This window comes from Uloborus diversus, chromosome 6 (assembly GCF_026930045.1).
Source record: "Uloborus diversus isolate 005 chromosome 6, Udiv.v.3.1, whole genome shotgun sequence".
In the NCBI taxonomy this organism is placed as follows: domain Eukaryota; kingdom Metazoa; phylum Arthropoda; class Arachnida; order Araneae; family Uloboridae; genus Uloborus; species Uloborus diversus.
This window is the reverse complement of record NC_072736.1, coordinates 170,402,584-170,429,558: the sequence shown is the minus strand read 5'-3', so window position 1 is coordinate 170,429,558 and position 26,975 is coordinate 170,402,584. Positions and strand designations below refer to the sequence as shown.

Sequence of the window (26,975 nt, the reverse complement as noted above, 5' to 3'; positions counted from 1 at the left end):
TATAGCAAATCCTGAATGATTGGGACCGTGGCCTTGCCGGATTTTGGATTTTTACTCAAAAAATTGTAAAAACTCTCCTGTCATTCGATATTTGTCACTTTTTCCTGGTTTCGCAAATGTTGTGCAAAATGTCTTTTATTTTTTGATCAATTTGAATGAAAGCACTTTATAATGATAAAACAAAAGTCAGAGGCAATTTGCAGTCGTATGTAGTCTGCAAATGTTGCTCTTTTATTCTTACGCAATCTGTGTGCTCTGATCGTTACAATAAATAATAAATCATATTCAAAAAATGTTTGTACTTTTGTTTAATAAGCTTTTGTTTTGCATACTTATGAGAAGAAAAACAGAAGTATCGTTAATCAAAAGTGGATGTTAAAAGATTGCTGAACAATTACAGCAAAACGATTATTTACGCGTAACACGTGGCAGCGAAAAAACATTTAAAAAGAAAAGACTGAACTGAAAGTACTGTGTTTTCAGTTGGTAACTGCCGAACTTTAACAATTTTAAACTTCCAAAACTAAAAAAAAATTGAAAAATATTTTTTTTTTTAAATGTTGAAGGGAAAAAGTTCCGGTTTTCAGTTTTTCTGGATTTTAGGTTTTCAAAATTATTGTCTCATACTGTAGCATATTGTCCTATAGAAAATGTGTGAACAGATTTAAAAGTAATGCTATAGTTACCATCCATTCACTTGAGCATTGGCCATCCCACCCAGAGCATGTATCAAACCTGGGCCAGAAACAACAAGACAAACACCTGGTCTAAAAATACAACAGCTTCAGTTGATTGGTTTGAAACATTAACTTGAAAATAACAAATACAAAAATGGAACTTAAATTATTAGAATGTCAGTGAAAGTAATCTAGTTCATGATGAGATCGAAGAGTGCCGCAATGGGAAGTCGCTGTGACCTCCCAAAACATTTCCTTATTCGACAAATTTTACTAACAATTTGGCATACTTGGCAAAAGTATTGGGAAATTATTTTTCAAACAATGTTCAATGTCCACCCTCAATGAATATAGTGCAGGTATTGAGGTTATGCTTGTATTTTGTACCTAATCAATAACTAAAATTCAGTTTCACTCGGTAATTTGCGAATTCCTGCCCCCCAAAAAATTTAAGTTTGGGGCTCCCTTAGTACCTATATATGCAGGCTCCTATTTTATGATTTGGTAAAAGTCAGGATTTCATTTGATAAATTGAAAATTTCCTCCTCCAAAAATTTAAGTTTGGGTCGCACATGGATGAGATACATTCAATAATAATTGTTGTTAAAATTGTTTATAAAGAATCAAAAATTTGTTTAACCAAGAATTAAGGAAGACCACATATCACGCGGATCATATCAAAAGGATGTAAGTGCCAAAAGTAAAAATTTCAAAATAATCTGCAGAAATGGTCCCCCTCTGCGTTGGTGCAAGGTTTAGTACTAGTAGCCGTGGTAGGTTCTACTGTACTTGAAAAAACAAAAAAAAAAACGAATTGATGTGCGCATCACATGACTTCCTTTTACTCCAATTTAATGTCATTTCCCCCTTATTGGCATTTTTAATGTGATTCAATAGTTTACTCTCTAAATATCTCCAACAGTGGCCAAATCGAAACCAGATTTTAAAAAAAATAAATAAAAATAAATAAATTTAAAAAAAATCGCCAAGTTGGCGACAAAACTTGGCGACCTAAAGACTGCCGATATCTTGCCAAGTGTCCGCCAAATTATAACACCACTTGAGTTTACATCGAAATGAACAATGATTTCCCCCCAAAAAGGGGCAAAAGACCCCTTTAGAAACACCCAAATGCAACCAAAAAGGGAGGTGAACAACTAGACCCTACTAGGAGTCTACGTACCAAATTTCAACTTTCTAGGACATACTACTCTTGAGTTATGCGACATACATACGCACATATTTACATACAGACGGTGCGAGAAAACTCGTTGTAAATGAATCGGGGAACCGTCAAAATGGATATTTCACGTGTCTATACGTTCTTGGGCACTTATCCACGTGTGGTTGAGTCGAAACAAAAACTCAACATTCATTCATGGGTGAGTAAAATGGAAATTAAGGTGGATTTTTGAGTGAAAAAATTTTTGGCGAACACAATACTTCCTTTTTTGTAAAAGGAAGTAAAAAGATCAATGCCTACCTAGGATCCAGATTTCAAACGCGACTTTCTCGAAACTTAAAAAAAAGTTCACTTACATCCTTTTTTGCTTCTCTCTGGCACCTATTAGAGCTAAGGTTCTTCCTTAAACTTTTCACTTCTGGGTCATTCTCCAAAAAGTGTAACTTTTCAGTCAGATGCCTTTCACAATAAAAACTTTAAGGAACAATTCATTTCACACAATGTTTTTTTATTTAATCAAAAATATATCTATTTAAACCTAGCAACGTTTTTTTTTTTTATTAATAATTTTTATTTTTATATTTTTGGTTCACAACATGATGTGAATTCTCACCTTTGTGACGTGTCACACACCTGGTGTGCCTGTTTATGTTGTTTAATAACTTGTTTACTTAAAGTACATACTTATTAGTTATTCCCTTCACAAGTGTCTCAAATACTAATTGTTTAAGTACATTTAATTTTTTAATATTATGTTTTAGTAGGATAAGGAGTCATGTCACATAATAAATTCTCACCTCCGTTACCTAAACACAAAAGGCCATACGCGTGGCAGTGATGACATCCAATTATATTTGCCATGATACAAGGGAGCCCCCTTGTTTATTTTCAGTCATAGTTGAAGTTGTGAGATTTTTGTCGAAAAACAAGAAGATAGATTTTGTTTTAAAAACTTAGTGTGGTTATTCTGACTTCTCACCTCCGTGAACTTGAATTTCAGGGACGTAAATTAAATTAAAAATCGAAGTGAAAATGTTTTCATATGCTGAACATGTGCAGATTGTAGCAATGAAGAAAAAAATATTTCCCTGAAAAATGTATCCATTACGCCTATATTAATGGAAAATTCCTCACCTCCGTGACAGATCCCTTATCAATGTCATTATTTCTGAGGTGAAAATAACTGATGGAGGGGAAATACATCAATAATAGGCATTCTACAAAAATTATAAAATGTCAGTATGTTCTCAAATTTACTAAATACTATTTTTTAACACACATTTGAACTAAAAGGATAACTACTAATTAAGCCATACTTCAATTAAGAGAGCTTAGTATTAGATTCCCACTAATCATTAAAATAGCTCATTTTTTGCACAATTAACAAAATTACTACTTTGATACTAAATTGGCCTTGATTTTAAAACATTAAAAATTTTTTTCTTTTTTTAATTTCTGTGAAAGAGGCATTTTTTTTATTATTTTTTACTTATGAGTAAAATAATTGGAACTTAGCTAGGTCATTGTTTATGGTTACTTCTAGTAGGTAACACTTTCATGTAAGAATTTTAAAAAAAGAAAACAAAGGTTTCAAAATTGAAAAATATTTGCTTTCAAAAGTTACGTTTTCTGGAGAATGACCTTTCTGAGACCTTTGTCACTGAACTGTATCAGATCTTGTGTTTGGCTTTTGCTGTCTCAGAGCATACGTATCAAGACACCACCCTATAAAAGCACCCTCCAGCTATGAGTGGCCGTAGCAGCGGAAAGATTAACTGGTATTAGTTCTTATTTTCCTTTAATTCTGCAGGAAAAATATTTTGTTGTGTTACATTACCTTTAAATATTTATTTTCATGTTTACCGACATTGTAGTCATAAGCTAACAGAACAAGGGCGCCCATATAAGGGGGCAAGAGGGGGCTCAAGCCCCTTCCCCCCATGAAATTAAAATTTCTTTGCTCTTAGTACTTTTTTCTATGCAAAAATGTAAAAACATTTCTTCTCCAGCCATTAATGAAGAATTAATTAAAAATGTCAAACTTTAAGAACTCTAATCTGTACTGAAATCAGTTTCTATGGGGAAAATATCCTGCTAAACCATGGGGAAAATATCTGAGCCTCCCCTTAAAATTTTGCATATGGGCACCCATGTAACAGAAATCATACTTTAGAAGTAAAAAAAGATATTCTAAACACTAAAAAATGAAGCAAAATTCATTATATCGATAAGGTATTCATATTTCTTCCTTACATGGGCCCTTCAAAAGTTGTAGGCCCCCTAGGATGCAGGGTCTACGGATGAATAGATCCAGGCTTAGCAGACCCCAACTAAGACTTTTGAGGGAACTGATGTGATATACCCCACCCTTGGCGACTTTTTCCTGTTGGCGGCAAGAAAGCGTCGCCAAGAAAACGATGTATGACGACATATGTCATACATCGTTCTTAGCGATGCTATTTTAGCGCCAACAGGAAAAAATCAGATAAAAAAACATGATCAAAGCACTTCGGAACACAATATATATAAAAACATAAAAGCACAACAAAAAACATCACGAATATATGCTTCAAAAATGTACAGGCCGGGGTTTTTTGTAAACATATTAAAATACAATGAAATAAATTATTGTATTAATTACAAGTCGAAATTAATGCATTAATTTTTTTTTTCATCATTTCTCCGGGATACGAGCCCTCGGTCTCATAGTACTTTCGTAATGAGACCCCTGCCTCGGTCTCATTACGAAAGTACTATGAGACCTCTGGCTCGCCAGGACCTCGCTCCGCTCGGTCCGTTATCCTTCCGACTGTTAATATACATTACAGTCGGAGTATGGTCACAATTATGTATATTTATGTATATTATGCATATTCATGTGTATGTACACCCAAGGGTGGCTCCTTCCGTTCAGTGTACAATAATGACACAGTTTTAAGTGTGAAATATGCACCATTATTGTGCAGATTTATTAATAAAATTCAGCATTTTTAAGAGTACAACCGAAAGAACTTTCAATTGTTAACATAAAATTCAGTACCTAAAGGAGGCACGTTAATGTCTAAATAATTCGTGGCATCGATAAGAATTAACTTTTAGAACAAAATAACCGTACTATTTCTGTAAAATTAATTTACATACAGTAAAAATAAAGTTAAAAACTACAAGAACCCCTCAAGGATTTGTAAAAACAAAGAATTTTGGAAGTGAGAGGTTTTTTTTGAATTCTAAAATAAAGAACTTACCTTTTTATATGGTAAAAATATTCACACTCAGTCTAAAACAATACATCATATGACAATGGCACGTTACAGATACACACCACGTTGGAGTTAACTTTTAATTAACCTTCAAGTTTGAAGAAACTGGCATTTTCTAATGTTTTTACTTCAAAACACAACTACTGAATTTAAACTAACACAAAATAAGCATTCCTGTAAGGTATATTGCACGAAACAACACCACGTATCTCTCCTGCGTAAAACCCAAACAACCCAAGTAAACAAGTTTGAACAGATCTGTAAGATTGCCTTCGGGTTGCTAAACACAGGTTAGTTTGGCCAGGGATGCCATGCATAAAAAATTATCGCCTCATTGGCGAGAAAAATATTTTAATTTTGTGAAAAAAAAAATCGAATGTCGCCAAATGGGGGGGTATATCACATCTGTACCCTTTTGAGGATACTGGGCACAAACTTTATTTGGTGCCCCCCCCCCCCCCAACTTATACTGTACATTAATAAATGTTTTGATACTTAAGTATTTTCTGCAACCACGCTAAATGTGGTAATGTCTTACATTGCATTATAAATTACAGAAACAGTATAAAATGAGATGTTGTCAAACTTTTACCTGGTAGCAATACAACATAAATATCAAATATCTCTTCAACATAACATTTAAAATACTATAAAATATTATACTAAGTCTGTAGTAGCATTGGGAGAAGTTATAATTTTAAATGTGTAGAATATTTTCTAGACTTATTATTATTTTTATTTTATTTTTTATTTTTTGCTATGGTGCAATTTTAATTTGCTCCATTTTTAAAAAACTTTGGCTACAGATTTGGTGTCCCCAAAATGTTGGTGCCCTGGTCCTGTGTGCCCATGCCTTAATCTGGCCCTTGGACTTAGTGATAAAGAACCAAAGTTGAAAATACTGCACTGGTTTGTTTCAGAACCACAAGGAGCATATTCTTTGGTTCAGAAGAAATTAAAGATGAAAGAGCACTCTACGTCCTTTCATCAATAAGGTCGCATCTTCTGCACTGAAAAAGTGGTTCCCTGTAACCCAAACACACATCCATGCAAAAATTTGCAATTTTTGTTCACCAACAATGTTTTTTTCATCAATTTTAGTGTTATTTTGGGCTCTTGAGTTTTTAGAGAAATTCAAATCATTATGATTTTATGCTACATTGAAATAATTACTTACTTTTTTGTGAGGTACCCAATAGCACCAGCTGCATAAGATGCCTGTCAAAAATAAAATATTGAATTTTAATTTTTAATATGATGCGGTTGTACTTACTTAGGTGGAACTCAAAATCATATTTACCACAAAAAAAAAATCTTTCGCCATACAAGTTTATGATTTTGACATTTTTGCGTAATTTTTAGTACAATTACATTTTTAATTTAAACTCGGCTGAATTTTGAAAATTGTCTCCCTTATATTTAATTAATTCAAAGTCAGCTGAGTAAATGCAGGCTGTGAGTGAAGGAAAACTGAAGTTTTCGAATTACTTGACTAGTTAAAACATGTAAGAAATATTTGCACACATACGAAAATGAAAACATTTTTATCTATAAATACCAAATTAAAGAATTGAATGACACATTATTCAAAGTACAAACAGAATTTATTACCGCTTGTTCATTTCTCATTCCAACGTATTTTATTCCTACTTCTTGCAAAGCAGAAGCTACCTCTACTACAGGAATCCCAACAACACCAAATGCATACTGAATCCCCTGAAAGTAGTGGAAAATTTAGAAAAATATATTATGTGACAATTCAAAGAAAACAATTTTAAGTAGCTTGTAAATGCACTTTTATCTTTTTTAATATTCTGAGCTATATACAAAATACAGTCGGACCTCTATATATCGAAGTAGCAAATTGCTGGAAAAAAATTCAATATATAGAAATTTTGATGTATAGAAACAATCTTATTTTATCCTAAAAATCTCCTAAAACATTAAAATTACAGCTAGTTTTCGTCAGAGTTCATACTCAATTTGGATAAAAAAATTCCATGACTTTTCCAAGACTTTTTCATGACTTCATAAACATTTTCCTGACCTTGTTACACAAAGAGAATAGTACTATTTAATGTCAAACTTGCCAATTTTTTCGGAAATGGGCATTAGAAAAACTTTTACATGAGTGCCATTACCTCATTGGAGCACTTACTTGTGACTGAAAAAAATATCAGTACATACTGCTGAAAGTAATAAATTTTTCTTTTTTGTCTTCATCACATACATTCAAGGAAAATAAAAATACAAGGAATGCAATACACTGATGTTTAAATGTCGAATAAATATTTAATAAATAGAACAGAATAGTAATGTGATAAAAATTGAATAAGTTTAAAATAATAAATTTACTTCATAAAATCATTGCCCTTTGATATCAATAGTGCATCTAATCACTCATGTAACTAGACAGCATATTCGTTCATTAAAGTAATGCCACTTTTTACAGTAAATTCATTTTTGCAAACCAGATATTTCAGGTAGCTAAAAGGATCAGTTTTGTGAGCTATATGTTGGGCACTACTGTTTTAGAGTATTAGAATTCCCCTATTTCTATGTTCTATTGCCTGACTAAAGTCTTCATTTTAAAACCTTCAACATATCAAGATAAACTCTGAAAAATTTAATAATGAACTTTTTACAAGTAGTTGAAACGAACTGGTATGCAATTGAATTACACTTTTTGAGGGGGCGGGGCAAAATCAAGAAAGTGCGAGTCCACTACTACAGAATATAAAATATAAGAAGTACTGAAAATAATGGTGGGTTCAAAATTAGTAATGCCCCAGTAGTAAAATCACATCATAAAAAAAGGTGAGCGGCTGTTACAGAAGCTGATGAAATTGGATTCCAAAACTCAGATTTGTCTTTGAGATTGTTCAATTTATATGCAATATTACTAAATCACTCAATATTTCCAGCGCTCTTTTAGCAATTGTTGCTTTCTTACTGCCCAAGACATTTTTCCATGACTTGAAATAAATTTCCATGACTTTTATGAAAATATTAATTTTCTATGACTTTTCCAGGTCTGAAATTGGTTTATTTTTTTTCCATGACTTTCCAGGATTTCCATGACCCGTACGAACCCTGTTTCGTGTATGAAACCTAATTTCTAACTTATACGAGCATCAGATTAAATGAAAGTTAATAATTAAAAAAATAACAGAAATTACATTTTTGCGCCTTCATACATCTGCCTTCATACATCTTCATTCTTCGGCAATTCAACTTGATCCACAACATGAGGGGATTTTCGTTTTGACAAATCGAGAGAAAAGTAAAAAAAATAATCCACTTAATTTGAATGATTTTTACTGCAGCTAAAACGACTAGGAACGATAATCAACAGACAAAAGGGATGACTCTTGAAACTGATTTTACAATGTTACTGGTTACAACTAAGATTTTTTAAATAAACTTGAGGGAATTTAAGAATTCTAGAACGAAACAACGATCTATCTACACATCCCTCAACCCCAGATTCCTTATGAGTTTCGTAGCAACTTTTAGTGAACATAATTTTCTCCCCCAACCTTTATTTTTCACGAGACAAACAGTTTAAAGAAAAAAAAAATCTACGAATGTCTCGAAAAAAAATTCGATATATAGAGATTTTTTTCGATATATAGAAACAATTTTTCTATGTAATGAACATAGAAATTTGCTGGGATTGCGATGTATAGAAAATTTCGATACGTGGAAGTTCGATATATGGAGGTTCGACTGTATTTCTATGCGATCCAGCTCCGACTAAAACACACTAAACAAATGCAAGAAAGCATAAATGAATTTTGAAACTAACTTGGGACTTCAGGGATTTAGCAATGACAGAAAGAGCTGTTTCCGTCGTATCCATAATTTGAAACAAGGCAACAACAAGGAAAACGACTAAATTTCATTCCATAGGAAAAAGAGGAAATTCGTCTGCAATTTCGAAATCGCGTGACAATGTTTACGAATTTGAGAGTTTGTCTTCACTTCAGTTCGTAATAGTAAACTTTAAAAGGCCAAACTCAATATTGAGTCACATAACCGAAACCCATTGATTTTGACTAATAAAAGTTGACTTCTGTGCTCGGGGTATCAATATACAGAGAGACCTTAATTTCAAAAATGTCAGATTTGGCGTTTTATTGTCTAGAATTTCAAATGAATTGTCAAGTTTTGCACTCTGGTCCATTCAAACTAGAGTGCCAAAAAGGGACTCTAATCAACGCTACACTGAGCTTTCATTAAACTCAAATAGCGCTAAAGAACTCATCGACTTTAATTTCCTTTTAAAGCATTTCTGTAAACTTTTATAAATTTTACATAAAACCAGAGGTGCATGCTGCACCGAGGGTGTTTGGGGAGCAGGGCCGCCGAGAGCCACCCTCGTTTCCTCTCGCCGGCCCTGCAAATGTCTCTTCACATTAATAAATGTAGGTATGTGTACATTGCATTTTGTATTTCGTACATTTAATGTAGCTAAAAAATTTAAGCCAGCGAAAAAATTTAAGTTCGGGGTTCCACCCAGTCCCTTTCAGCACTCCAAATATGATGATTATTCCCTCTGTTTTTGAAAAATGAACATTTTTTAGGGCGAGTGGGTTTTTTTTTTTTTTTTTGAGTTTTTCTGATGAATTTGCATTGAGTATATTATTGAGTTTATTTAGTTATTTATTTTCAAGTACTATCTCATGGATATTTCAAGGGGGGAATAAAACCTTAAGTGTTAAAAGTCATCAAAAGACTAAGTCAACAGATTAAATGCATTCCAAACAAATAATTAATTTATGAAGTAAATCATTCTTTGGAAAATCCGCTTGGATTCGTCTGAAAAATTAGCTTTCAGAATTGCTTGTGAAAGGGGGGGGGGGGGTGAAAAAGGCGCATTTGAACAAAAATTAGTTTACATTCGTGTTTAAATACATTGTTCACCGCCTTAATTTGACATTTACGCCACCCACAGAAGCACGGATGGCAGCGCATATGCTTTTGCAAATTTTTGGACTTTTTGGATTTTTCTACACATCGATATACTTAGACAAGTTAAACTAGTCTGACATTTCGAAGCTTCAGAGGAATGCCTCTCCTCTGAATGCTGATTAAATTCTTATTAAATATTCATTCTTACAAAAGCGAGTGCGCAACTCGGAGAAACGAAAGTTAAAAAAAAAAAAAGAGAGAGAGAGAGTTAGGAACAAATATTTTTTTTAAATAAAAAATTTGGAACAACTGCCGATTTTTGGTCAAATTTATCTACTTTCATTTTTTCTCCTTCTTTCTAGTCAGTTTGAAAATAAGAGAATCTTCAAAATTCTACGCTCCCGAACACCTCCCTCCCGCCAATAGCATTGTTACAGTCTCAAATTTTCATGGGAGTACCCCACCCCCGAACAGCATCGAAAATCGTCAAAAAGTTTTAGTTTTTGGAGCATCAATTTCGAAAATTTGCCGCGCCACGCTATTATCAAACACGGCCTACAATTACGCTTTTAACAATTTCGAAAATTTTCTGGGGAGAGAACTCCCGAACAACACTCCCCCTAAGATGGCATGAAATTGCATTTTCAGAATTGCAATTTCTAAAATTTTAAGGGGCAGAGTGATCCATGACAAAACATAAGTAAAGATTTTAGAGCAACAATATTGCAAAACTTAAGGAGAAAAGCTCCAGAACTCCTTCCCCTTAACATCAATAAAGATGTAGCAAATTTCGTTAGGATTAAAATTTCAATTATTGCTGAATAGAAACCCAGAAAGCCTCTCCTCCATACATATCAACAAAGATTGCCTACAATTGTGATTTTAAAACTCCAATTTCGAAAAATTTCCTGGGGGGAGTCACTGTAAAACTTCTGGGTGTCTTTAGAACTAAAATTTCAATTTTTTTTCCTCAGATCCCCCTATTTCTGCTCGTGTCTTGTTCATATTCTACACTCCCTAAAAGTTAACAATAATGTACTTACTGGCACGTTTTTTTTTTTTTTTTTTTTTTTTTTTAAAGCGTTTGGCTAGCTGTGGGTGTGAACAACGAATTTTACCCTAATTAAGGAGTGGAAGTGTAGTTGTAGTACTAAAAATTATGTGCGCAAGTCTCCAAATAGGAGACTATTTCAAAAAATAAAACCTTAAAATATTGTAAGAAAAATTTCAGGAAAAAAAGGATTTGTTAATAAGTGTTTTAATACTTTATCTGTTGTCAGCAGAGCTAAAAAAAATTGAAATATTCACTTGGAAAAAAAAAAGACATTGGTATGGACAGAAAACCCATGCTAATGCCATGAGGTAATTAAAACCTTAAATATTATAAACTATACAATAATTGCAGCACAGTATCCCTTTCTGTGTGGCATTTAAACATACTAAAGTTTTATGCAAATCAGTAAAACAAAAATTTTTAATTAAAAATTTATTTTGAAAATTACTATCCATTCTACTGATAGAACTGATGTACTTGCCTAATGTGCCACTTTTGTTACCAAAATACCGCATATGCTTCCATGAGGACACTAATTTAAGTAATCACTACTGTAAAAGTATATACTTGCTTTAAAAATGATATATGGAGGACAAACTTGAATCTTTGTGCTAAGCCATATAATTATACTTTTAAAATAAATTTATTTGTACATAATCTCTTTAATTCATTCAAACAAAGAATGAAATTTTTTGGGTTTAAATACAATCCTAGTTGCACTTCAAAAACTTATTCTGTCATTTCATAGTGTTTTTGATTGAAAAATGAATAATTTCTGACATATCTGAAGTCTGAAAAAAATCTAGAAAGCCTGCCAAGTTATTTTGAATATCAAAAGTCATAAATGCGCAACTATTTTGAGAATTACCCATACAGTAGGTTCGTAAATATAAAGTTTGTAGATGTGTCTAAATGCTGGTAGATAAGAAAATTACAAAAGCGTAGTCATAAAAAGTACTAATTGTTTTAAAAATTAGTATTTTTAAGCTCACTTGCTATATTGTATGTCTCTGCCAGGAGACACTCTGTCTCTCTTCTTTACTAACAATAAAGCTGAAAGTCTCTTTGTCTGTCTGGATATCTGGATCTCTGTGATGCGCATAGCGCATAGACCATTCAGCCGATTTTCATGAAATTTGGTACAAAGTTAGTTTGTAGCATAGGGGTATGCACCTCAAAGCGATTTTTCGAAAATTCGATTTTGTTCTTTTTCTATTCTAATTTTAAGAAAATTTTACCGAGCAAGTTATCAAAGTGGAAAAGTAAATTACCAAATTATTTTAACGTGGAACCGTGACATGGGCAAGCATATGAACATAGCCAATTGGCGAGAAATTTATCATCCATTATTTGTAAATATACATGAGAACCAAATGGTCTTTTAATTTTCTACTATGGGCAAAGTCCTGCGGGTACCACTAGTATTATAATAAATGTAATAAGCAATACTAAAAATTGATGACTTACTAAAAAGTTTATAAAGTATGAAAAGGTAAACTAAGAGCAACTACTCATCACACAATATAATAACGTTTGTTGGAAGCAGCACCTGACAGTACAAACAATTCTCTTTAAATTTACGCATCCATTCTCTGAACATTTTCTTGCATCAATTTTTTTAAAAAAAAGAATTTAGTTTTTATAGAAAAAAAGTGGTATATTTTGGTTTATTTAAAGCTGGAAATAAAATATTGATGGACATTATATACAAATCATGGATTCAAATTATTTTTTTAATCCTCTGTTAAGTCAACAACATTCGAATGAGCCGATTTTTTGTGTGCAAAAAATGGATTTTGTACATAGCTTATAATTTACTGTGATAAACAACCTAGACAAAGCACACATTAATAATTGAATGCAGATACATGTTCATGATGATGAATGTGATCCCTGACATACACATAACAACTGTCAAGGTTTTAAGGAATTCCTTTTTTAATGTTAAGAAGTGTGAGTTTTTTGGTGTTTCGTCATAAAAGGCTTTTCTTTGTTGTGATTTCCTTTGGCACTTATGGAGGAACAAAAGTATAGAGTTAATTACTGTTTAAGGCTTTCACGGCCGGCGTCAATATAGCGAGATAACATCTAATTGGAGTAGAAATTCCAGACGTTTCGGCTTGCTTTGCTGCAGCCATCATCAGTGGTTTGAGTTTGGCGAGACTGATTCCTGGCTTCGGTCGCTCCGGTATTTAAACAAACTGCTGCTGGTCCTGATTGGGAGGCGTTCTCAAGCCCATGGTGGAATAAGGTTCCTGATTGGATGAGATTCAAGCCGCTGGGTGATCCTGGTACCTGATTGGATGGGATTCACAAGCCGCGGTAGCTTCCGGTTTCTGATTGGATGGGACCACAGTATGTTCTAGACTGTTGTGGCGAGCGGATCTAAGGGCAGGGTGACATGTTTTTGGTAAATTGAAATTCTCCTCTTTTCTGTAGAAATTAAAGGGGTGTTTGAAAATTTCTATAGCTTCGCGATGAAGACGGGCAAAGTAATGAGATGTTGTAGCCAAGATTTCTGTGTCTTTAAATTTGATGTTGTGGACTCCTTCTTGTTGGCTGTGTTCGGCTACGGCGGACTTATCATAGTTTCCTAAACGGCAATGACGAACATGCTCAGAAAGGCGTGTCTTGATGCTGCGCTTCGTAGTTCCGACATAAACTGATCCACAGGAGCACGGAATTTTGTAAACTCCAGATGTGGAGAAAGGGTCACGGGCGATAACAATTCCTAAGTTGAGAGGTGGGCTTGAAAATGGTCTTGATGTTGTGCTTTTCAAGGAGTTTTCCAATTCGGTCAGTAACTCTGTGTAGGTAGGGTAAGAATACTTTCCCTAATGGTTCAGATGGGGTAGACTTCTGTTCGTTATTTTGTGATGAAGGGCTCTTCTAATTTCTCCTCTAGTGAATCCATTGGCTTGAAATGCTAGCTCAAGGTGTTTCAGTTCCTCCTTCAAATGTGTCGTTTCGCAGATTCTTTCTGCTCGGTGCATAAGGGTATTGATGACGGCCATTTTTTGTCTCGGGTGGTGGTTTGAGTTCTTATGAAGGTAACGGTCTGTGTGTGATTACACACAGTGTGTCTGAAATTTCTACTCCAATTAGACCACGGCCAATAAGCCCGGAAATGTTATCTCGCCATAAAAGTATAGAGTGTACACCAACACACTTTGGCGGCTAGTACTACTACTAAAGTTGGACATAAAGATTTTTTACACAGCAGAGTTGCAATCTGTAAGTTAAAAAACTCAGATTAACTTTTTATATATAAACAGTGAAATCCTGTAACAACAAAATTCAATGGACCACAAATTTTGTAAGTGGTAGCAAGATTTCAGCTCTAATGAAGAGCAATATGATGGAAATTAAATCGCGACTGAAAATTTAATTCATTTAATTAGATATTTTGTTTGATTTAAATTCATTGCAGACAGGATTTCACTGTATACATAAATACAAAATCAATAAGTAATTGATGTTGCATATTACTAGTTTTTTTAATTAACAATTTAAAGTATCAAGTCATAAACCAATTATAAATTCAGCACAGAATCATTTCAATTAAATTCACATCATATATAAAATCTGATATTTTAAAAATGTAGCGCAGGGCACAGGGGGCAACAAAAGTAAATTCATTGCAGTTACACCTTTTGTAATGGAGTACAGTTTTGTAAAGGGTACTACATTTCATTATAACAAGAAAATTTATTTCATCAAAGGTAACATTTTACTATTAATTATCTTTAATTTTTAAAAAATAATTGTTTGAAATTTTTGCTCACATGGATTAAGACAGGTTCCAAATCAACAACACACAACTAATTCTTTTTAAAACAGTTTTATTTCAAAAATTACTCACATACACATTTTAAAAATATAATCGTGTTTTTCTTCAAGTTGTCACACACAACTTGAACATAGTTATAAAAAAGTTATTAACCAGAAAATTGACTTATTTTGATCTTTAACCATTTGGTGATTAAAGAAATTTCAAGATTTTATTAATGTTACAACATTAACTCTTTTCAGGGTTTAAATGTTCTTTGAACCACAAAACCGAATGCATAAGACTGTCTCCTTCGACATCCACTTTTGATAAAGAATGGTTATCATCGTAACGATATAACCTATAAAAAACAGAACCAACATTAAATGAAATACGCTTAAAATATTACAAATTAAACAGAAATACGTGAAATACCCCGCCAGCTCAGTCATTTTCAGCCGAGGACTGCAGTTTCCTGCTGATGCACTCATCAGCCCGGCATAGGAAAGTGACTGAGCTGGAGATGGAAAACACCTTAAGGAAGCCAAGAGTGCCAAACAAACTGGTAGCTAATACAGAATTAGCACTGACCAGACGAGTGACCGAAGCAATGGTTCCGTTCAACTCGAATTTTGAAGGCAAGGCAGGTATATTCAGTGAGTTACCGCCCTATAGCCAGGGCCTAAGGCAGAAATACATGAAATACACGCTGCGACGAAACTACGAAAATACGAAACTGCAGTCCTCGGCTGGAAATGACTGAGTTGGCGGTGTATTTCATGTATTTCTGCCTTAGCCCTGGCTATAGGGCGGTAACTTACTGAACATAAACAGAAATGGGCTAAAACTTATCTATTGGTATTTAGAAAAACAATAATGCTCATAATATTATGAATAATGATACTTTGAAAATGTTACAAATAATTCAACATATACAAATGTGACGATCAGCAACAGGCTTTGGGCCCAGCTAGGTGGTCCTAATCAATTAATTAGTCCCCAATGAAGATCAATGGCCCTCTTTAAGCTATCCACTCCCTTGCTCATTACCGCCTCTTCCGGTAAGCTGTTCCAAGTGCCCACAACCCTACTAAAGTAGTAGCTTTTCCTGATTTCCAAGTTAGCCTGAGATTTGAATAGCTTAAAACAATGATCCCTCGTCCTACCTTCCGTGCAAAAATTTAATCCATTAACATTTTTCATTTTGATAAATTTAAATAACTGAATCATGTCCCCTCTGACTCTCCTTTGCTCCAGGCTATACATGTTAAGCCTATTAAGTCTGGTATCATAATCTAAATCTGAGAGTCCCCTTACTAATTTAGTTACCCTTCTTTGAACCCTTTCCAATACAAAAATATCTCTCTTCAGATAAGGCGACCAAAACTGAACAGCATACTCCAAATGAGGTCTTACTAAACTCCTATATAAAGGCAGAAGAACCTTCTTAGATTTGTTTGAAACAGGGGTGCCCATCCCCCCCCCCAAATTCAATGGCGCAAATTCCCCCCCCCCAAAAGTTTTCTAAACCCTCATTCCCTTTTTTATTTTTTAAATTTTATTTATTTTTTTTAAATATTTTTTATGATTTTTTAAAATTTGTTAATTTATGTATTTTTTAAAAAATTTTATTTACTTTTATTTATCTTATTTTAAAAGAAAAGTTGTGTGCTACCCCCATCAAAAACATATACACAGTACACAGACAAACTAAATAAAGGAATGAATTAAAATATAAATAGAATGAAATAAAAAATTAAATAAATAATAAGTTAAATAAAAAATAAATCAATACATAAATTTAAATATATCAATAAAAAAATTTAAATAAATAACTTCTAAAATCCCCCCCCCCCAAATTTTGCGCCATAATCCCCCACTGTGGGCCCCCCTGGTTCGAAATAGATCTATTGATGAACCCAAGCATTTTGTTGGCTTGGTTACTTGCAATGCTGTTGACTAAACTTGAAGTCCTGATTTGTTAAATTACCTAGATAAACAACATTTTCTGCCTGACTAATGACTGAACCCTGTAAACGATACCTCATACTCTTATTTCCATGAGCTAAATGTAGCACTAGACATTTCCCTACATTAACTACCATACACCATTTATCCGCTGACTTAGCAATATGATCTAAATCTTCTTGAAGCTGATATGGTCTATAGTAATGCAGTTAATGAAATACTGTAGATAAGAATTAAAAAACGGACTGTTGTGTTCATGCAGATGGGGAGGAAGGGGATGTTATTGTTATTAATCATGCACAATTTGCTGGTTTTGGCATAGCATTACACACGATTTTATGAATTTTTCCCCCCTCACATTTTGGATTACGTAGCTGCAGGATTCGCCGATATATATCGGTAGATATATATCATGATATATATCCAATATTTATCTTGAAAATATCATGACATTTTGATATTTTCGATATTTATTTTTTCAGCTACGGTATTTTCAATATAAAAAGCATATTAATCATAATAATATTGTCTATTTATTATTAAAAATAACCAAAAAGTTATGTTCTATATTTTTCTGATGTATTCTGATCAATAATATGAGAAAGTAATACAATGTTTCTATTTTACTTGTATTTTATATTCATAAAATTACAAGTAATGTAACAATTTGAATTCATATTAAAAGTGCCTAATTAAACATTGCTCAGAAAAAAAGGAAATGTCTTATGACTGTGCACTGACTAATGCATATTATTTATTTTTGATGAATCACATAACTGTAAAAGAAGCTGACAAGAAAAATGAGTGAAACAACTAATGCTAAATTAACTCCATAAATATTGACAGAAATGTAAGAAGAAATATTAGGGATGAATAATGAAAGGAACCTTAATTTTAAGTCTGCATATTGTAATTATAATATAAGAAAATAAAGAGTGATTTGAGGATGCATTTACTACTTTGAACACTTTAGTTTTGTGCTAATTGAAAATAATGGATATATATCAAAATATCCGATATATATCAAAATATTGGATATTTTCGAACCCTGTGTAGCTGTTATATGGGGCACCAAAAAAAAAAAAAGAAGAAGCTTACTTTACAGGAACACCACGAGCATGCAACATGTGATAATATTTTAAGCCCTGAGATGGAGGTACTCTCAAATCTTTTTTTCCAAGCAGTATAAGTGTTGGCGTGGTAACCTAGAAAACAGAAAATATAATAATTAGAAAAAAAAATACGAGAATAAACTTCTTACATTTGAGTAGGATGCATAAAATGCATATATATATATATATATATATATATATATATATATGCAAAAAAAGTTTCAATTTCTTGAAAATAACAAATTTGATATTGTAAAAATAAAAAAAATATTTTTCATACAGTAAACACTTTATAATAATAACAAAAATTAAATGTTCAAATTTTTGAAATTTCAGTTCTCAAATCCCCAAGCACTTACAGATTACTTTAAGAATTGACATTTCTAAAATCCGTGTGTGTCTGTCTCCATCTCGGGACATTCTGGGGTGTCTGTCAAAGTTTGAAACAGGTACCTCAAATTCGAAATATCCTGAAGAAGCCACCAAGTACTTTAAGGAGATACAGTGACAGAATGGTGTAGTGGTTAAGACGCTGGCTTCTCATGCCTAAAGGCGCAGGATCAAACCTGGTCCCAGTTGGATTTTCAAGACGCAGAAAATCAACAGCGTCCATGTTAAAGGTGTGGGGTTTTAGTAAAAGATAATGAAACTGAGGCGTGAAAAAAAACATACCTGAGATCAAAATAGTGAACCGAAAATTACAGATTTATTAAAAAATAGAAATAGTGGCAGTACATTGCTATTGGTTCAATAAAAAGATGGTTATTGCAAATGATAGAATTAACCTTAAATTAATGGCCATGTAATGAAAACTAGAATAAAAAATATTAACTTATTATAGGGCTGATCAGCAAACACACATGGTATGGAATTACAAAGATAAATCAAAAATATATTAAATACGAACAATTTTGACACAAATGCATTCCCGTGAAGTTAATACATAATTAAATACATAATTATGAGATATACGACCTGTCCGTGGAGTCCTGTGCAGAAGATGGCTTCATTGCCATTTTTTAAGATGATTCCACAAACACTAATTTGAAGTCGCCCCGCACACGACTCAAATTAAGAAATATTAAAGAAATCGCAAATCACAATCGCTTCTTCATTATTGTAGACTCTGAATCTGAATAGAGTAATCACATGATGCCACAGATGGCGATGATGTAGTTGGATTTCACACTTGGCAAAAGTCTTAGCAGGTGGGTCTTGAATTGGTCATTTGAAGATATGTTTGCAAAATTAGTCCATCTTTTTTTTTTGAATCTCCTTCTGGCGGGCTCAGGGTGAGATAGGTGCACAAATCCTTAAAAGGAGGGAGCAAACAGCAAAAGGGCACAATCTTTTCTCCACCAGATCATCCTTTATCCGAAGCAGGCCGTCAACAGGAACAAAAAATGGAGAGCTTCTCCAGCACACGACCAAGCCGACTCCCCGGACACAAGCAAGTCCGGGGGTCACCCCTCAAAACTTTTCTTGTTACATTTTCAACTACATGCTTCATACAGAAATTCCGAACTGCCGCCACATGGGAGAGAACGCTAAAAAAACTCACCGTTAACTGAACGGGTTGCAGTTACACGGAGATAGCAGAAGACGGAGAGGTGAAAAAAAGAGCGATCTTCAGCCGGAGTTGATTTCACCTGGAGGGTGAAAGTGAGTAGAAGCGGGTGTGACGAAACAGGGTTGTCACAGTCCATTTTGTATGATTATGCGAAATGCAAAAGATCCCAGGGGTACTCGTTTGGCATGGTCTAGGCAAAATTAAATTCCTAGAGCGATTTCTCATCAAATAAAGCCCAAGTGCCTCCATCTAGTGGGAAAACTGGGAGTCAAAATTCTCATGGCAATGGCATTCCACCGATAGCGGTGCTACGGAAAGAGTGGGTGCTATGCCAGGGATCACATTAGATTTGCAAAAGGCAGTGTCTCTACCGCAGCCTTATTAGGAAAAAAAAAACAAAAAAACTTAAAGATAATAGTGAAAATCTATGTCATTTATATCTATTCTCATGTGTGCGTCTGTCTTTTCCAAATTTGGCAAAATATAACTAAGTTGTCCCTATATTGTAGTCAAGACAACTGCTAAATTAGCACTATACAACAAAAAAATTCCATAGTCTAAAAATACCAAAACTGAATACAACCTGACCTAATAAATACCATAATCAAAATGTTACTACCATTTCACTAAATACCATGCAAGCACAGTGCGCAGGGGATGGAGCTCCTATACCTATGCTGTTCCCATGGATAATTCTAAGTGCTTTACAATACTTAAACTTCAAAGACCTGTTACAAAGAAACTCAAGGTGGTTAGTTTTAAATTAAAATTAATAATTGTTTTTACATAATGCTTCATGTTTTTCTATAGATATTTTCCCTCATTTGTGTCAATCTTTCTCCCCTTTTTTAATTTCAAAATAGGTTATTTATTTCCTTTGCCTAAATTTGCAATTTCGATTAATTGCATAAGAAAACTACCCATCTTTGTCAGCACTTTAAATTAATTTAATTCTCTTTTCCCCTTATAAAATCTGATGTGCATTAATCCTAACTATGCAGTTTAAGATAGCACTCAACAATAATAATAAGATGAAGACTAAAGCAGGAATGGGTTAACAATAATCATGACCAGCGTAAAAATATTGTCAATTATGAAGAGAATAATTTATACAGGGAAAACTTAGGGGATGGCAAAAAAATGATAAATATTTACTTTGTCTGCATATCTGACCGGGGACTTCTCCCACATGTCAGTCAAAAGATCAGGATTAATGGCTGATGCTACATCAAATTCAGCATGCCCAGCTTCAACAACTGACCTACAAAAAAAGAAAATCTAATTATGATTAGAGCATAGAATGAAACAACAGCACATTCTATACATATATAGACTTCTCCTCACATTTTTTAAAATTTTGTAAAATCAAATGGGTCCTGTTTACGCGACAAGTGCAGAATTTTAAAATCTTCCTATAAATATTAACCAATTTATCACAGTAAAAGTACAAACACGGAATCTATGAAATTAAACAGATAAATATAAATGTTTTTAAATGAGGAAAAAAAACACCTTTTTTCCCCCTATAATGTTATAAAAATTAAGGCATATAGAAAAGTCTTCAGAAATTCTCATGTCTTTTCCATTTCAACAATTCCTTCATAATTTGTCTGTTTTGCATCATTTGTTCTAAGGACCAGGCCCGGATTTGTGTAGCCGCAGAGGGGGGTCACATCCTTAAAAGACTCAACGCTCCAAAAAATTGAAAAAAAAAAAAAAAACCAGCACTAAGACTTATTGATGTTGCAAATATGCACTGCTGGCCTCTGGGGAGGGACTAATCCTACAGACTTTGTTGCAGGGGGGCCCAAAATTTATATATCTGGGCCTTCTCAGGACAATCCTTTAAGTCTTACACATTGAGCTAAAGAACATCTGAAGCGATGACTTGACGCTCAAACCATATCACACCTGTTTTGACGGCTAATTGCAAAAGATGGGTGCTATTGCGCGTAATGGATAACTTTCTAATTCAAAACGGCTTTTAAGAAATTTTCAGAAATGTTTCTAGATTTTTAAAGAGAATATTTACAATACTGCTGCGCTAAGCACAGAAGTCGTACCTACTGTTTATAATAAATGAGTTATTGTCATGAGGTGGTTCTTTATAACATATAAGCTTACAACATAAGTTGTGCATCAGCATTTCTTACACACAATCACATGATTTAGCACAAGATTGAAACTATATCTATCTATCTATCTATCTATCTATATATATATATCTATATATATATATATCTATATATATATATATATATATATATATATATATATATATATATATATATATATATATATATATATATATATATGTAATATGAAAAATCCTTTGCAAGGCCTTTTCCATATTAAGCTCTGTTCACTTATATGTCAGCGTGTATGAGTCACAGACATTATTTATTACACACTTAAATGCTTCTCATACCATATATGGTTATGTTCTAGGCTCAGATGTGTTTTCCCTTAAAGTACCTACCAGACACTTTTTTCCCTCCAGACTTAAGCCAGCCTCTGCCTGCGGTGCAAAGCCCAATAATATTTCGTTATTGCAATCTGCTCCTCCTATATAGATCACGTGAGATCACATGATCAAGGCATAATTATCTGTAATCTTTTAATGATATTCCCTATATAAAAATCGTGGCACAACTAAACAAGTTGGTTAGTTAAGAGAAGTTCCTGCTGGTATATTCTATGTAAAAAATAAAGATGTTGTGAATGTAGTTTTGTCCTCTTCCTACGTGGTAGATTATCACGGCACAACACTGCAACTTGCGAAAATCAAGATTTGTAATAAGAACCGAGCAGCGGTTCTTATATATATATATATATATATATATATATATATATAGTATTAGCCACAGAAAAGTTGAACAATAATCCTAAAACACCGTGAGGGGACTCTCCTAGGGCAGGGTGTACAATGATATGTCTCGTGAGTGCTGCAAGCATAGTAGCCTAAAAAAGCAGCACTAGTACCCCGACATCTCACAAATCAAGCAAAGGGGACACTGGAAGTCAATTTAAAAATACAATCATGATATAAATTAAAAATAAAATTCATACTACACTAAAAGAAAAATAAATTAAACAATTGAACACAAGTGAAGAAAACACTAACTGAAATAGGACAAACGTGGAACAAAACAAAAAGACATACCAGTTATTCCTGCATCAACTTATGAATGAAACTGTCTGCCAGATTTATTGGATAACAGTTTTCAGTCAGGTTGCAGTCAGATTTTTAATTGCTGTTTCCAGAATTGCAGTATTGCAGATTTTTTATATCTTAAAATTTGTGAAATACTTATATTTCTGAATTCTATTTTTATTATTCAACTTTTCTATGGCTAATATTATCTTTGCCACCAGCTTCAAAGTGCTGCTATGGCGTCCATTGAGCTGTGTTGTTATGTTTAATTTCTTTAATTGATTTGTCTAATTAAAAAAAAAAATCTGCTCATATTAATGCTGCTTTGCATATACAGTAGATCCTCGTTTTACGCAGGGGTTACGTGCCACGGAAATGCCACATAAATTGAGACCTAATACTAGTGTTAAAATAGGGGTTTAGTTTCATAGATAACAAAATACTTCATTCTAGTGATGACTAATTGCATAATAAGTTTAATGTGTACTTATATTGATTTTTATGCACAACATGCATAAAGAAAACATAAATTAATTTCGTGTTCTGCTTACAAAGAGGAGCTGGCAATGATAGTCTTTTGGCAATCATTAAGACTTTTTCTCTGGAGTTTTTTGCAGAGCATTAACGCATCCATGATCACTTGCGTCATTTCCATGATAGAATCTTCTTTCACTAACAAATCAGAAAGATCATTTCTATTGTCTAGGAATGGCTCAACATTTTCAATGTGAACGTTTTGGTTGTGCGTTAAATCGGTATCCTCGTTGGTTTTGGCCTTTGTCACTCCTAAAAGCTCTTCTTCCAGTGAGTTCTGAACTGTGTGAGTTTAATAACTTTACTTCTGGAAAGAGCTCTGGAACCCATCGCATAAAATGTCTCCGGTGGCCCAAGCTCTATTATTAGCAAGCCAAAATGCAGTTTATTAGGTGTAATCTGCAATCTTTAGGAGTTTGGATTTTGAAAGAGGGCAAAATTTTATCTCTTTGCATTGCCGCATCCGCTTAAAATAAAATAAAGGTGTCAAATCTTAAACAACGTATAATCGAAACTGCATAAAATGAACCTGCGTAAAACGAGGGACTACTATATATATATAGATCAGTTATTGTTAAATATTTACTAACTGTTTTTATTAAATCACTTTTTTACAAATTGAAGCACAATATTTTATCAAGTTTAATGGATCAGGCCAACCTGCATACAGGGTTCGTACTCAATTTCAGAAACAAAATGAAGGGGTTTTGGAGGAGTTTTGAAAGAGTAAAATGAAATTTTGAAGGATTACTAATGGACTGTCATTAAATGATATCACACTTTTTTTCAACTTATTTGACCCCCTTCCCCCTTTGCCACAAAGTGTCACACTTCACCTTATTCCTCCTCTTGTCACATGTCATATTTTTTTATAAATATATTGTTGCAATAACTGTGTCACTTTTTGTCATCCTCTCATCCCCTTGTCACAATTTCATGAACCCGTTTCCCACTATAGGCATAACATCACTTATGGATGACAATTTTTACAATATCATAACTGCAATTTACTAAACATTTGTTTTTTAACACAATGCGTAACATAGTACATCTACTTATGTATTTTTTAAATATTTAAAAAACAATTAGACAACCTGACTTTTGCTGCTGCGAGTGTGATGGAGGGAAAAACAATCATAAAACTTGCAAAAGTAGCCAAGCACCATTTAAGAATGTTTTACTTCACTTATGAAATGTCTTTGTCATCAAATACTATTTTCACCTTCAACTTTGATGACTTATATGATCAATTTGCAAATCACATCTTTATGGAAAAAATAAATATGGGGCATTCCAAGGTATTTTTGACATTTATGTAGAGTCCGTAACGTGACCTTTTTTGCCATAACTTTTTAATTTACTGTTTGATTAGCATATTATTTTATTTTGATCTTTTCCTACAAACACACCAGCTCAAATTAAAATAATTTGCAAATCAAACGGTAAATTGAAAAGTTATGGCAAAAAAAGGTCACGTTACGGACTCTACATAAATGTCCAAAATACCGTGGAATGCCCCATATACGAAATTACTACATTAAAATCTCCCTTGTGATGAAGTTAAGTTGTTGATCAAAGTATTTTAAGTTACTGTCATAAAAGAAGATTATGCTGCCTTGAACTAAAAAAAAAGGAGTTAAAGCCAAAAGAAAGGAGTTTGAAGGGCCCTTCAAAAAAGTTTCCTAAATGAAGGAGTATTGGAGGCGTTTTGAAGGAGCGTACGAACCCTGTGCAAAAAACTTTGCAATTAAGGCAGGTAACTATTTTTCATCAAAGTACTTAGTGTGCAATGCCTCTGAAATATAACAAACAGATTTCACAATAACAATAAGATTTTTTAGAAGCTGAACAGATAAAACAAACACTAAAACAAAAACAAAGTTTTCTACTGATATAGAGCAGTAAAAGCAATATATGTATACATTTTTCACTATAAATTAAGTTTTTAAATTAGCAATTGTCAGCATTTACAAGTTTGAATATAGAATGAGGAAAAAAGACGAAGATAAATGAAGACATACCAATCTGGAATATCTGTAGATTCAACTTTGGCTGCAATGTAAATAAGAATAACACAAATGAAATATATAATGATACAATACAAAACAAATAAGAAAATATAGCTACCACAGAAACTCAATCAGAGCCTCTCTCTTCCTCTCCCCCCCCCCCCAAAAAAAACCCTACAAAATATAATGCTTTTATTTGGTGGTAATATAATTTTAACCAAAGCTGAAATTCATTCATGATTATTTAGTGATCATGTTAAAGAAAATAGTAGTGTTGGGGGGAAAAAAAAAACCCTCACACAAAATTACTTTAACAAAATGATTTTCTCACACATCACAACTTTTGGATGACAAATGTTTGGGGGGGGGGGGGGGGTTGAGCTCTATTGAAGATTTTTTTTTTATATCTTAGTACCAAATAAATGTGTGTAATGTCAGTTCAAATATGAATTCTAAATTTAATTATAAATTCAAAGAATGAAAATACATTTGCAGACTTAATTTATGTGCCAATGAATACAATGATTTGTCTGTAGTATTCATACATGGTTTGAGACACATGTTTGAAACTAAAAAACATGTTTTGGTGATTGCAAAATTGATTTGAAGCTGGTATTAAATAAAATCTTTATTAAATGGCATTAGTTAAGTAGTACCCCAAAAAATTAAATAGCATTAAATAAAACCTTAGTGAACTTTTTAGAGCAGTAGAAATAGAAATTGGTTTAATGCATATGATTTATTGCAGGAATTAAACACATATGAAAACTAATACACTACCACTTAAGTCAATAACTGGATTTCTACAAACAGCAGCCTTGTAAAAATCCTGTAGAATAAAAACAGTACATTAATAAAATGTACACATACTCAGACAAGCAGAAATACTCACATATAATAACTATGAAGAACTATGTTTTGCATAAATCAATGTATAAAAAATATTTCAAAACTTTCATGGTGTATATACAGTATAACTTCAATTTAACAATTTCTTCAATTTAATGATACATTTCACTGGTCCGGATTTAACTGCATTGAATTTACATTCTCTTCGATTCAACAATAATTTTTTTTAACCCCTTGACAATCGTTAAATCGGGGTTATACTGTATATATACAGTAAAATCTGTCTATAATGATACTGTTCGGGCCTGAAGGCAATATCCCCCTACATATGGTATGCATATAGTATATTGGGTTTCAGTTTATAAAAAAAATAAACTAACTTAATCTGAGTAATTACAAATTTATATAAGCAAATAAAAGTAAAATAATAATTTAATCATTCAGTAATTTTATGCTTTTCTACAGAATTAAAATAAAATTTGAAAACAATTTTCTGAAAAAAAATTGATATAAAGAAATTTTGATGCTTGAAGTATAGAAGTTCTTTTAATTTTAAGATTAATGCTCCTAAAACATTGAAATTAAAGCGAATTTTCTTATAAACTGAATTTCTAATACATATGTGAATCACAACAAATAAAAGTTAATAAAAATTGTGAATTAATAAGAAAAAATTATTGATTACTAGAAAGTTAAACAAAAAAAAAAAAAAAAAAAGAAAAGGTAATAATGCAGACAGTGGCAACACTGCTCATAGGAGCATTCCTTTTGAAAAATATATGAATGGGCTGCTGAACAGTCAGTTTTGCAAGATGTTTTCCAAGTGACATTTGTATTTATTCAGTCCAATAAAAATTTCATCAGGAACATTTTCAGAGAATTTAAGTACAGAATGCATGGTTTCCAATTACTCTTGCATTAT

The 26,975-nt window shown here is 32.9% G+C and overlaps 2 protein-coding genes across 2 annotated transcripts in view; both read right to left on the bottom strand.

Annotated features, from left to right (window-relative positions):
* Positions 1–9,063, bottom strand: part of LOC129223799 (2-hydroxyacyl-CoA lyase 1-like) — a 53,565-nt gene extending 44,502 nt beyond the window's left edge. Inside the window, exons 1-4 of the mRNA XM_054858155.1 lie at positions 8,929–9,063; positions 6,732–6,836; positions 6,298–6,338; positions 687–767 (exon numbers count right to left, since the gene is read on the bottom strand). Coding sequence (XP_054714130.1) covers positions 687–767; positions 6,298–6,338; positions 6,732–6,836; positions 8,929–8,982 — 281 coding nt within the window. The 5' untranslated portion in view covers positions 8,983–9,063. The remainder of the gene's footprint in view (positions 1–686; positions 768–6,297; positions 6,339–6,731; positions 6,837–8,928) is intronic.
* Positions 9,064–15,011: 5,948 nt separating this feature from the next.
* The window catches only part of LOC129225068 (acylamino-acid-releasing enzyme-like), a 72,110-nt gene continuing 60,146 nt past the window's right edge, over positions 15,012–26,975 (bottom strand). The window contains exons 20-24 of the mRNA XM_054859616.1: positions 25,985–26,033; positions 25,217–25,247; positions 20,663–20,768; positions 17,924–18,030; positions 15,012–15,218 (exon numbers count right to left, since the gene is read on the bottom strand). Of these exons, the coding sequence (XP_054715591.1) occupies positions 15,107–15,218; positions 17,924–18,030; positions 20,663–20,768; positions 25,217–25,247; positions 25,985–26,033 (405 nt within the window). The 3' untranslated portion in view covers positions 15,012–15,106. The remainder of the gene's footprint in view (positions 15,219–17,923; positions 18,031–20,662; positions 20,769–25,216; positions 25,248–25,984; positions 26,034–26,975) is intronic.